Source organism: Barbus barbus (assembly GCF_936440315.1).
Source record: "Barbus barbus genome assembly, chromosome: 23".
NCBI classification, from domain to species: domain Eukaryota; kingdom Metazoa; phylum Chordata; class Actinopteri; order Cypriniformes; family Cyprinidae; genus Barbus; species Barbus barbus.
Window position 1 is genome coordinate 26,013,175 of NC_136751.1, and position 14,215 is coordinate 26,027,389.

A 14,215-nucleotide genomic window follows, 5' to 3' on the forward strand; every position below is an offset into this window, starting at 1 on the left:
CATGTGTGTGTCTATAACAGTCCAATCATCACAGCTTCAGCCTTCAGCTGAAATGAAAAATGTCATGCTGAGAGTGTTTATTTATTTATGCTGATTTTGTGACAATTACTTATTTATGTGTTTGTTTGTTGTTGTAGTTCCCGCTAACTCTAATCTGACTGCTAAATGAAGCGTGCACAGTGGAAATTGTTTTCTTTTTGTGGGATTTGAGAGGGATCAAGACAACAAGAGGATATAGCAGTGTATATGATGCCCTCTAGTGATTGGTCTTTGGGTCTGTGTATATAATATAGTGTTTCATTCAGTGAGTTCATTCAAACAGTCTGAATGTACCTGCTATGGATTAATCAGAATTGGTTGCTCTTACTGAACAATTTTGAATCACATGTTCACAACTAAACAATCATGTTTGTCAGTCTTAATATGTGAATTGTGTATATTGTATATGCAACTGTAATGTTTTTAAACTTTAGCCATAATGTGATGTGCATATTATTTTCTCTTCTACAGGTTCTACATAGAAAGTATCTCTTACCTTAAGGACAATGCCACAATAGAGCTGTTCTTCCTCAATGCAAAGTCCTGCATCTCTAAGGTAAACTGTTGTCACTGTTCTATCACTAGAGGGCAGTATTAACTAATGCCCCTTTACATCCATTTGTTACTTCCATCTGTGTCCATGGAGCACCTTAGGCATAAATGCCACGTTACTGATTTCTCTAGAAAATTATGGCAATGCTGATTGACTGATGGTACTGTAAGAACAGTGTTGGGTAAGTTACTTTAAAAAAGTAATTAATTACAGTTACTAATTACTTCATCAATATTGTATTTAAATTACTTTACTAATTACTCTATCTGAAAAGTAACTTAGTTACTCAATAAGTAACTTAATTATTCAAATCGCTAATTAGGCTACATCTTAAAATCCCTATAAACCTTAATAGAAATTAAACTCTATATTCTTTCAATTCGAGTCAAACATAGAATAGTTTAGCCTTTTAGCTTTAAAACAACTGTAATACTTAAACATTTTTATGAAAAAAATTTAACCACCTTTGGTTAACAAATAGAAATACTCTGCAAAATATCTGAATAACAAAAAGGCTTAAAAGTTAAACAATACATTTCAGTTTGGCAAGATGTTCAGGAAAAACCCAACTAGTAAAATCTGTACAGGTTTATGTCAAAATAACACGTTAACTAATGTAGCAAAGAATAAATTACAGAAATGATCTTCTCTGCTGAATAATGTCAGATCGCGCTGTTCTTATGAGGTAAATTTCTCATAGCAGGTCTTCTTTCAAAAATGATGAATATTAGATGATTTTTTTTTTTCTTAATATTTTACTTTTTTTTTTGTATCTAGGTGAGGGCATATGCGCGCAGGTGACTGCATATAATGAGCTCAGACACGGGAAAGACTGTACCTTGCTTTAGTTTCATTCGGATTGCATAATCAGAAACATTAGTTTTTAATTTCAAGTAGACACTTCAAGATTTTTAGATTCTATTGATTTTAGCCTTATATGTATCTGAGTCAGAGCCGGCGCCAGGGCACCTCCATCAGAGGGGCATTTGAATTTCTGGGGGGGGGCACAAATCACGTTTTGTGTGTGTGTGTGGTGGGTGGTGGTGGTGGTTGGGGGGGTTCGGGGTGGGATGGGAAGCGTGCAATCTGTGATTGCGTGCAGTTTGTGACGCTCGCTAAAGCGTGCAATCGCTTTCTTATGTGCGCTGTTTTACCGGTTTCACTTTCGCTTTCGAAACGATCACGTTCAGCAAGAAGGGGAGAGGATGGAAAGTGGGGGGCACCGTAACTCTGCCCGCGAATGCCCCCTCTTGGTGCCGGCCCTGATTTGAGTATTTAAGGTTTCTCTGTGAATCAGGAAAATCTGAAAGTGAACGCACCCGCACGCGGAGGGTTAAAGCCGCTGCATTCAATATCTTTAGACGGTAAATTTAGATTTCAAATTCAATATTGCTTTTAGAACTGTTGAAATTATTTACTGTATGTAACGCAAGTACTTTATAAGTAACTGTAATTAAATTACCTAAAAATTAACAGTAATCCCTTACTTTACTTTTTCAGTGGATAAGTAATTTAATTACAGAAACGCGTTACTTAGTAACGCGTTACACCCAACACTGTGTAAGAATATGCAAAGTACCAAGCTCTTCACTAGCACATATATTAACATATATTACATGTATTATACATATACAGTAGTCAGCATTTGAAGTGGATCAAAAGAGTTCATCAGAGTTGTCTTAAGACAAGAACGCATTTTGGTTTTAGCTTTTAGAACAACTTTAATGAAAGCTTTTGATCCACTTCAAATGTTGACTACTATATACACTATTATTCAAAAGTTTGGGGTCATCAAGGTATTAAAAAATCTTTTATTCACCAATAATTACCTGAACTGATCAGAAGTAAACCATAAAGACTTAAATGTTAAATAAATGCTGAACCTTCCTTTAAAAAAATGGTTTCCACAAAAATATAAGCAGCACAACAGTTTTCAATATTGATAGTAATAAGAAATGTTTCTTGAGCAGCAACGTATTAGAATGATTTCTGAAGGACTGGAGTAATGGCTGCTAAAAATTCAACTTTGCATAACAGGAATACATTTCATTAAAAAAAAAAATATATATATATATATATATATATATATATATATATATATATATATCAAAAGAAACCAGTTATTTTAAATTAAAAAAACATTTCACAGTATCATTGTATTTTTGATTAAATAAATGCAGTCTTTTGAACCCCAAACTTTTGAATGGTAGTGTTTATAAATAATAAATATAATTAAATATTTGCAATAGCTGTTTTGATTTGTTTAAAAAAAGTGCTTCACTCTTCCAAAAACATTCTGTATTTGTGAATGTGTGTGTGTCACTGGTCACATACCACAGATTCCCACCATGAGCTCATTGCTCACACTTTACTCTAGAGTCAACTTTCTAATACATGCCAGTACTCTGTGTGTGACATTCCTGAAATTCTTCAGCAAAGGTAATGAATCGCTCCGTTTGACTTGGTCATTGAAGTAATTAAGACCCCCTACACTTCAAAAAAAAAAAAAAACAGAAAACCCATGTGTATGTATGTGGCTTTGTCGTGCTATTGATTACACAGGAAATAGCTGAAGTGATTTAGATAGACCCTTCAGTGATAAGTCAACAGATCAGGTCATTAAAAGAGAGAGAGATAAGATAAGAGACAGATTAATGGAAATGTCCTGTCTGCTGTGATCCTGAACTTAAGGGTCTCTTTCTCTCTCTCTGTCTGCAGGAGCTCATAGAGGTGGACAGCGAGGTGGTGTTTGAACTGGCCTCTTATATCTTACAGGTAAGATCATGTCGGACTGTTTATCATTTTGTGGACCTTCGTAACCATGCAGTGAACTTTCATAAAGTTCATACATCTCAAATACACTTGTGTAAGCGTTATTGAGTCATATTCAGGTCACTACAGTATTTCAGCCCGACAGGGTGCTTTATTTTAAATCTAAAACAGGATGTATCCTTGGTACTGTAAGTTATCCATACGAGGGAAACACTTTGGAGAAATATGGTTTTCCTTTATGACTCTGTGTATGTGTGATCCAGGTGTAGTATCAGGTATGTTATGTGTGTTTGACCTTTTGGAGGATTCAGTCCAGATGGCTGCGACTACATCCCCTACTGAGACACACATGCACCGTTCTGTGTATCAGAGGATACGATCTTTCCAAGCGGTCTCGTCTACCATCAAACACTCATCATTGATACTAAAATATGTCTTTTTTTTTTCTCCCACAGGAAGCTAAAGGAGACTTCACGAGGTAAGAGGCTGTTTGAATGAACGAATCACCTTCCAGTGACCTCTTTTACACTCACACACTATCAAAGTCTCTATCAGTGTGTCACTGCAGAGTGAAAGCAGATCCAATTTGTGGTGTATATCAAACTCTCCTTCCCACATAAGCACATGCACACGATTCAAGAGAGATGGAGAGAGAAAGAGAGATATGGGGGTGTGAACCCTGGGAACGGAGACAGAGGGGAGGAAATGGAATGCAGAGGATAAACAGTGTTGAATTACACACACTAACCCCTGGCTCTCTCCATCAAACACACACACTTACACAAACACAGTATCTCAGCTACAAATCTGTCACATGTGCATCCTTCCAGCTTTATTCTGTCACTCTGTTTTCTTCGACTCAATTTCCTCTACCTCTTACACTTCCTCTTAACCTCTCCACTGCTCTGTGTTTGGAATGGCACACTACCATACTGCCCTAATTTTTGCAGTATGCATTTTATATATAGTGTGAGCATTTTGTGTTTGTGGAAAGCCCTGATAGTCACTGTGTTTGCCAAAATGTGCAGTATACAACCTGAGCACATTGTAATGGATAATATATCCCACAATGCAATGCACTTGACTTAACCTTCCATTTCAGAAATGAACTGGAAACAATATCACTTGTGATTTTAAAATTTCCATCTTGATTTATTAGTTGATCAGATTGCCATCTTTACATAAATTGGTAGCAAATGCAAAATAATTGAAAATGAAAATTGAATGTGAAAATTATCATTCACACAATTATTAGTACCATTAAATTGCAATTATAATAATGATAATAATTATTATTAAAATATTTATAATATTAAAATATTTTATTTTAATTAATTTGCCTTTCTGTGTCTTCTGTCTCTGTTCTGTAATTCTGATTGACTGATTTTTTCACTCTGTTAGGTGCTTCTATTTCTGAGTATTTTGTGTTATTTTCACAGTAATGATGCTACTAGGGCTGATCTGAAGAAACTGCCAGCACTGCCTACACAAGCACTGAAGGAGCACCCTTCACTCGCATACTGGTGAGACACGCACACTTATACACACAGCTGTCAGCTGATAATGGAGAGGTATTAACAAGATGTATCTGCTCTGTGTTTTCTGAGCACCATGGGAAAGGATTCCCCAGAATAATTCTCTAATCTAATTTTCCCCGAATTCTATTTGATGCGAATGAAGTGTTTCACAGATGCTGCCGTTCTGAGACACTCTCGCTCACACATTCATATTGAGCAGGCCGGTGTACTTCCTGTTCTAAGAATGAACTTATCTCCTTCACGGAGTTGTATTTCATTGGCTGTGTCTCTGTACATCTGTAAGCTTTCACTCTTGTCTGTTTCGTGTTCCTGCGGAATTGAAATAGGCTGACAGCCACGTTCTCATTAACATTGTCATCTGTTGCCGCTAATCTGTGTGTGTGTCTGTGTGTGTTGTGTTGCAGTGAGGACCGGGTCATTGAGCACTATAAGAAGCTAAGTGGACAGTCCAGAGGCCAGGCTATCGTCAAGTAAGAAAGAATATTGTCTTGACCAAAATGTTCCTTTAAGTTTGATGAACAAAAAGTGTCCAAATGCATTTTATCTTCACCCAAAAATGAAACTTGTCATCATTTGGTCACCCTCATGTCATTCCAAAAACAACTTCTGAAGAAAGCAAAAGAAATATCAGATATATTTAGTTATTTTTTTTGTCCATATCATGAATCAGTGCAGTCACTGGCAACACAAACCTTAAACATCATCACATATGGCCACATGGCGTGCAGGAACCAATGAGATTTGATGCTTTTCACTCCATTGACTTTTATTAGTGTTTTTTTTTTTGTGTTCCACAGAAGAAAGCAAGCATTTTTTTTTGTTGTTTTGAGTGAACTATACTTTTAGTTTTGAACACAATGTGTTATTTTTTGCTTGTATTATACTAAAACTTCTTTTAGGGAAACATTTTGCTTGAAAAGTGTGCCTAAAGTATCCAAATACTTGTTTTTGCACTTTCAGTGCTGATAATCCTTTTCATGCATCCTACTTCCGAGATCCACTCCCATGTGTTCACTGCTATTGTAAATTGTCTGCATGTGTAACATCCATAACATACTGTCAATGATTTCTTCCTTCTTCTCTCTCACAGTTATATGAGTATAGTGGAGTCGTTACCCACATATGGAGTGCATTATTATGCTGTTAAGGTGGGTCAGTGTGCTCGGAGGGAAAATTTATAATCACAGCCGTCAGTCCACACACACACATTCTCACGACCTATAGTATCAGCGCTTGACTTAAGTGTTAAAGGATGCTTAAGACTCAGTGTGTTTAAGATAATCGTGCTATCATCAGCCATGAGCTGACACTTCTCTTTTTATTGGCGTGTGTGTGTGCACACATTAACGCTCTCTTTTTCTCACTCTTGCTCTCTCTCAGGATAAGCAGGGTATCCCGTGGTGGCTGGGTTTGAGTTATAAAGGCATTTTTCAATATGACTACCAGGACAAAGTCAAACCAAGAAAGGTAAGACTGTCTTTCTTCTGTGGACTTACTACAGTTTGACTTCTTTTTGTCCTCCCTTCACATCTCTTCATCTTGGTCATCCCGTAATAGTTTTACCTCCCTGATGGTAATTAGTAGTGCTTGGCAAAATTCGTCCCTCACCAGTCGGACAAGTGGAACGAGACCTTAAGTCATTCCACTTGTTGAGAAGAGGTGTGCCATTACTTTTCTGAGTGGTCAGACTTTCTTGTCAGGTGATAAAATGGTCTAATTCGTCTTTTTTGATTAGGCAACCACCCAGAACACAGTCACTTCTAAAAAATGTAGCTTTGCTTCTTCATGAGGGAGGGGAACAAATCCCACTTCTCCTTTAAAACTCTCTGCTTCGCAGAAAATCCAGGGGATGTAAGCAGTTTCCCTTACGCTGTGTTTTGAAACTTAGCTTGAGCTGTGCGTTTGTGCATGTGTATGAATATGTGTTCATCACCTAGTCACCTTTGCTTAACCTCATGATATCAGCCAAGAGAAGTCTGACCATCTGACACTTGGGTGTGGTGACCTCATGGCCTCTGGCAGTCTGACCCCATAGTGCTTTTTTGTAACTTTAGACAGAGACTCTCAAACTTCCAGACAGACGATCAATGACACCAGGTAACTGAAATGCTACAAATCTGTCTCAGTCAGAAGAAAGGCTTGCTGTCGGAATGACTTTACTGACTTTACTTCAGGTGTGTGTCCCGCTGGCTTTGGTTTTCCATTCTCACAGCACACACCCGTGTTTAAGTTCTCTCCAAAGGACAGGCAAAAACTTCAGCCTGTGGTGAGGAACGGAAAAACCTTTCCCAAAACCGCAAGCTAAAAATAGCATTCAAAGCAGAACATCCAGCCAAGCGAAAAGGCAAACTCAGGCCTATTTACAGAGAAGGATCTGTTACAGAAAACGAGAGTTGAAATGAAACGACGCAGCAGAGGGCAGCTCAGAATGGAGGGAAGAGAAACCAGTGAGAAGAACAGACGCGTCTGCAAAAACGCCGCAGATGCAAACTAAACAAAATTATAGCTCTACTGTCAAATCCACCTAATCCTGGATGACAATTTAAAGGGATAGTTCAACCAAAAATGAACATCATCATTTACTCACCCTCATCATCAAACCTGTAACACTTGCTTTTCTACTACAGAATGCAAAATAATATAGTTCAAATAATGTATAAGCTATTTTTGATGAGACAGTGCAACAACATTGGACCCCATTGACTCATTGTATAGAGTTGTATATTGTATAGAGACTTTTTTTTTTTTTTTTTTTTTCAAAATATCATCTTTTATGTTCCACAGAAGAATGAAAGTCCTACAGATTTGAAATGGCATAAGAGTGAGTAAATGATGACAGTATGTTCAGTCTTTTGTGAACTATTAATTTAATCACAGAGAACAATCTGACATCTAGCCCTGCGTTCTAATGCCAGGCTGCAACTTTCCACTGATCTGCATTTCAGATGGGTCATTGCCACTAATGTTCTCATTACACAGTTTGCCTCCATCACATATGCACGTTTTAATGTTTTGATGATAAGCTCACATGCGCTAATGGTTTGTGGCTGTTCTCCATCTGTAGGCAGTGTGTGTGAGAGACTGTGGGATATACTGTTAAATATGCCACACACTAAAAGTTGCAGACTTGGTGAGTTAGTGGTTGGGTTTATTTAATGAGTTTCAAACTAATTTAAACCCTCTCTTAATGAGAAACCACAGAGCATGTGCGCCAAAGTGTGTGTGTGTGTGTGTAAAGTTTCACAGAGGTGTGACGAGTACATTTGTGGTTTCATCATGAATTAGGGTGCATGTATTTCTCAAGAGCTATTGTCCTCTACCTAAACTCCCTCCGCAGCCTCGCTGACTCCAAAGCCCGCAACAGGAAACCCAGCAGCAGACACCCGCAGGATTACTGTCGCCCTGACAACACAAAACATACTGGAAACATTAGTGCGTCTGACAAATCCGGGACCACTCCCCAAAAACTGGCATGTGTGCAGCTGTTTCTGATTGGTTTGGATCAGCTTATTAGCTCTACTAACTGAAAGATTCTTGCCTTGTAAAACATATGAACAGCATAGCCTATCTAAAAAAATGTATAACTGCCCTTCGAGCCAGATGTGACGTTATAGCTGAATCATGGGATTGCAACCCTTGAGTCACTGGTGATTGTTTTCATCCTGTCTGCTGCTAGTGACCTTTGACCCTTCCAGTGCCCTGTCTTTTCTCATAAGTGCTCGTTATAGCTCCGGCTAAGTAAACACCATGCCACACACACAGTCTTCCTGTACTCTGTGCGTCTTTGTGAGAGAAAGGGGTGGGGGTTTGTTGTATTATTCTATGTACAGACAGACTGCAGGGTGGGCTTTATAATAGAAGCAACTGCAGTGAATAGTCATAGTGATGAAACGCCTATGACATTTAGACTGAGACTCCTTAAAATATGAACTCCCTTATGTTGTATTTTATATATGTATTTTCTGAATAAGTAGGTTTTTGTCTTTAGTGATCTTTAGCTTTGTGCTTGAATTCTAGATAGGAATATGTTTTAATAAGTGGTTAGCTGTTCTAAAACCTGGTTAACTGTCTATATAGGCAAGATTATTCGGCATCATGGTCTCAATTAACAGTCTGTTTCAGATAGCAGACAACAAAATTATGCTCATTTCAGCCAAAAGCAAAGGCACCATTGCATGTATTATTGGCCGATCCCAGAATGCATTGAAATATTTTATTAATATTTTGATGAATAAAAAATGCAAAAGAACAGCCTTTATATTTTCTAACATTATAAATGCCTCTACTGCCACTTTGATCAGTGCATTAATTAATGCATCCTTACTGAATAACAGAATTTATTTCTTAAAAACAAAAAAGTCATACCCCTTTCACACTTCATACTTTTGAATGGTAGTATAAATGTATTTTAATGAAAAGTAAAAAAAGGAAGATGCTACCCTCTAATTAAGAATAGACTATTTCACTCAGCATTTGTGTGTATGTGTTGTGCTTGCATGCTTTTTTTTCTGACGCTTTTAAAGTTTCTTGTTGCTAAACTTTACTGGCATCAGCTGTATCAGAACAGAGGTGGGGTTTTTAGACACAGGCATAGCCAATCTCTTGACCCCATCACCATGGCTGTGAGCCTTCATTAAAATCCTTTGAAGTCCAGAACAAGATTTAACCCTGTTTCCAGAGATCTAAATAACCAAACAACATGAGGACTAGAGCAGTGAAATATGTGCTGGAACTAACCAAGATTCAGCACATCACTGGGCACATGGGCCCCCTTTGAAATGTCTTTTCTCTCTTGGAGCCTCTCGTGACTGCACGCAAAATCACACACACTTTCAGCTTAGATTGTCTCGATCCAGAACAATAGCTGAAATCCCCAGTTCCACCTCACTGTGCCCAAAATACTCTGGTGTGGTTAATGCTCCATGCCTCATTGGCTCTTATAACTGCACTACGCTACAGAGTGTTTAGATGTCATGGCACACTGTAGCCTCCCTCACTTTCTTTTTCCTCTCTCTCCCTCTCTCTTAAGGAGAGAGATTTGTATCTCCATAATGAAAGTTGTTTTGAAAGTGTTAAGGGTCAAGTTTGTTCTTGGTCCCATGAGACCATCAAAGCTTCTCATAAACACCAAGAAACATTCACGCCATCAAAATCTCTGTGCTGTTCAGTTGCCCTGTGTCTATGATATTTTGGGACGGAAAACATAAGGAATTTAACTATTCTGCTTCAATTTCCACAAAATGATTTAATGTCCCACTGTTTTATATTAATTAGTCTTTTAATAGTACAGCACTTTTGTATACACTGTGGTTTTTAAAGTACTTATAAATAAATTTGAATTGAATTAATGATTCGTTTAGTGCTTCTGAGAAAAAAAAAAAAAAAAATACTATCTTTTGTAACATTTTAATTTTATTTGTTACTTTTATTTCTACTACTTTTATTACTATGTCTATAAGTGTTATTGTAGTGATATGTATCATTAGACCAAAAAAAGAGTCATTTGTTTACACATCGTAGTTGTCAAATCTGTATTCTTGTGATTCTTAATGTATTTTTGTGCATCAAATTGTCTTTCTCTCTCATTTCATTGATTTATATTGCAATTCATCGATTCATGCAATTCATATTGTAATCTCATTTTATCTAAAATTGTAGATTTAGTAGACATGCAGGAAGACTATTTTAATGCGTTATGTTATCTGCATCAGTGGAATGTTGCAGATGTTAAAGGACCTTTATCGGAAACGAATGTTGTGAAAGTCATTTGATTCCAGTATATTTTTAAAAATGGAACCAATTCTGAATAAGAAACCCCAAGAATTAGGATTGGGAATAAGAATTCCCAATCCTAGTGATATATGTGGAAATAGTTGTGTGTGTGTGTGCGCATGTTTATGTGGTTTATGAGGACACAAATTTGTATAATGGCATGGGTATGACAGAGGTATTACAATATGAAGGTGGTTTATGAGGACACTGCCTATGTCCCCGTAATTCAAAAGGCTTAAAAAACATACTAAATGGTGTTTTTTTGAAAATCTAAAAATGCACAAAGTCTCCTGTGAGGGCTAAGTTTAGGTGTAGGGTTGGTGTAGGGCAATAGCACACACAGTTTGTTCAGTATAAAAACCATTACGCCTATGGAGAGTCCCCATAAACCACAAAAACCAACATGTGTGTGTGTGTGTAACTATGTTCCTTCCCTCCCCTCTTCCTTCATCTGTCCATTGTTTTCCCAGGCTCTTAAAATTCTTGAGCTCTTCAAGCCAGCCCCCTCCCTTTCTCTCTCCATTCTCTTCCATCGTTTTTTAATTTCTCTTTTCCTTTATTTTCTTCTTTTTTTCTTACATCACGTTCTTTGCTAAGGAATGCTTATATACAAAGTATGTTTAATGACTGTTAACAATTATGGACATAATTGAAAGTTTAGATTGTACATTTGCTGAAACTGTTAGATTCATTTAATAAGAAAAAGAGCCTATACACTCTTTTCAAGGTATATACAGTGTATATTCATACCACTTTCTCCACCACTCTCTATTTCTATTGTGTTTTCTTTGTGTCTGTGCAGCTGATGGCTCCAGGAGTCCAATGTGTATACCGCAGACAGCCGTGTGTGTGTGCATGATTGTGTGTAATGAGAACCAGAACCAGGTTTCTTGAGTGAATGAGGGGAAAAGAGGTGGAGGAATTTAACAAAGCTGTAGCACTGCATTTTGAGGGGTTACTACAGCACACACATAAACACATCACTCTGAACTCTCCATAAACCCCGCCCACACAGGAAGTGTGTGTCCCAGAGGGAGGAGAGGCTTGGAAGGGGACTGACCCCTCCCACTCTTGCTTGCTCTCTCTCTCTCCATCGCTCTTGATCCAAACAGTCTCTCTCTTTCTACACATATACAGAGGAGGACTCATTGTTCCCCTTTGCTTAAGGAGGATTTTACCCACTCACACTCACCATAAGCACAAAAGTGCACAGAAAAGTAAAATACGTTGGCTTGGACTTGACTTATGGATTTTATTTTAGAGCCTTTTCCTGAAGTTTTCTGATCTGGAAGGAGTTTACAGTCGGAGCACCATCCGTGGAATGTTTGATTGAGGTTTTGGGAATGTTGTAAAAACGTTCTCTCATCTCTACAGGTGTTCCAATGGAGACAGTTGGAGAATCTGTACTTCAGGGAGAAGAAGTTCTCAGTGGAAGTCCATGATCCGAGAAGGTAAATCTATATTACAGCCTACACGTGTTCACTCACACTCAGAGGTCATGAACTGTATAGGCTTGCAAACAATGTGTCAAATACACTGACAGGACATGTTATGGGCGCCACTTTCACTCCAACTCAGCAGGAATTTGAAAGACAAGTTTGTTTAGATCTCATGAAACATTTGGAACATCTCAGCTGTGTAAGTTTTTGTCATTTGATTCTTTTGGATTAAAGAGTGGAAATAATTTGAATTACTTAGAAGTAAAGTGGCATGACGTACTGAGCTTTACATTGGACTATTTACTAGCAACAAGAGTAGAATATGAGTAGAATATCTGTTTTGGTGTAATTTGAATAGAGGAACATCTTTATACAGCATCTACACATCAGTAATGCAAGTTTAGTTTTGTTTAATCTTCTAAATATATCAGGCTTTGACAGGAAAACCCATTTTAGTGTCCTGCTGTTCCTGAAGAGAAAAATTGTTAATTTTCATTGGCAAATGTTCGTAGTCACATCTGGTTGGTTTCCGTCCACAAGCTAAGCTATCTGTTATTGGATTGAAATCTCTGACTTCCTGTGTCCTGTGGAGAAGAGGGCAGAAGTATAGCTGGAACAAATGAACAAAAACATAGCCTCCTCATTTTGTCTGTCCATCTGTAGAGATTGAGATTTGGTTTGAGTTTGATCTCGGTTCTCCAATTCTCTCTTTCGCTCTGTCAAAACTTGGATTGTTTCGGATCTTCTGTTTGTTCTGATGTTCTCTCTGTCAATATTAGGATGCGTTTAGGGTTTAATCAGGCCCTCATGACATCATCAGTACATGCCGAGGGCTGGTTAGTCTCTTTAGGAGAGCAGACGCTGCCAAAAGCAGCATCACACGCTGCCTATGATGCTGACAGATAAACCGCCTCATTCACGCTGTTCAAACAACCACCACGACAGCCCAGAAACAAGAAGAACATGGAGGGAGTTCACAGAAATGCTGGAGGTTGGGGAAATAAGACATGAAAGAGAGCAAAACAGTTTTGGAAGATGAAACAATCTGTTTATTTTGCAGCATGAGGGACTATTATGTGTTTTCCTTCTTGTTAAGTTCACTGTCATTCAGTTAAAGTCAATGCAACACACGCACATACGCTAATATAGTTTTGATAAGAGTCAGAACACGGTCTGCTGTTTATCTATGTTCTGGTGGAGAGGCCTGGAGGATTTTATAAAGCCCATCACAGGACACACACGTGCGCTGGGTTCGACCACAGTGTAATGGTGTGTGTGTGTGTGTTTGTGGACTGCGCTGTGTGTGGTTTGTTAAGCCGATACATTGCAGAGCTGTCGGGAGTATTATGTGCAGTTCACATTTCATATCTCCCACATAAATATATATCATACTGGTGGCTAATAATATAGCAGACAATAGAATTTAAATGCATTTTTGTATTTTTTTTGTGTGTGTGAATTTTTATGTCTCTAGTAGTATCTAAGTATACACAATTGTTCAAACATTTGGATGCTATTCACAGTTTCCACAAAAATATTCAACAGCACCACTGTTTTCAAGATGATAGATGATGATAATAATTGATGACAATGAGCAGCAAATCAGCATATTAGAATGATTTCTGAAGGATCATGTGACACTGAAGACTGGAGTAATGATGCTGAAAATTCAGCTTTACACCACAGGAAAAAAAATACATTTTTAAATATATTAAAAAAAGAAAACTCACTTTATATTATAATAACAATATTTCACAATATTACATTTTTACTATATTTTTGATGAAATAAATGCAGCCTAGGTGAACATAAGAGACTTCTTTCAAAAACATTAAAAACCTTACTGATCCCAAACGTTTGGATGGTAGTGATTGGAAGGTATTTACAGTGAAGCAAAAATGTTATCACGTTAGCGAGCACAGTAGATGAGATGTTGTTGAATTTGCAAAAGAAATCTATTAAAATCTTAAAAGCATCAGTAAGCTTTATCTTAGCATTAGCTCAACTAGCCAAGCAGCATAACATGGTCACAGGTCTGTTTATTGGCTGTTTTTATGTGTCTTTGGATGTGGTTCCTCCAATGTAGAGGAGGTAACATTTTT

At 37.6% G+C, this 14,215-nt stretch overlaps 1 protein-coding gene across 5 annotated transcripts in view; it reads left to right on the forward strand.

The window, feature by feature from the left end:
• The window catches only part of LOC306843345 (FERM domain-containing protein 4A-like), an 80,177-nt gene that overhangs the window by 51,871 nt on the left and 14,091 nt on the right, over nt 1–14,215 (forward strand). For 4 of the 5 annotated variants that reach the window (XM_079374770.1, XM_079374771.1, XM_079374772.1 and 1 more), the window contains exons 5-12: nt 511–595; nt 3,311–3,367; nt 3,820–3,842; nt 4,804–4,887; nt 5,307–5,372; nt 5,993–6,050; nt 6,283–6,369; nt 12,049–12,125. In XM_079374770.1, the coding sequence (XP_079230896.1) occupies nt 511–595; nt 3,311–3,367; nt 3,820–3,842; nt 4,804–4,887; nt 5,307–5,372; nt 5,993–6,050; nt 6,283–6,369; nt 12,049–12,125 (537 nt within the window). Of the gene's footprint in view, nt 1–510; nt 596–3,310; nt 3,368–3,819; nt 3,843–4,803; nt 4,888–5,306; nt 5,373–5,992; nt 6,051–6,282; nt 6,370–12,048; nt 12,126–14,215 lie in introns of those variants that run through there. The other variant, XM_079374774.1, reaches the window with a different exon arrangement.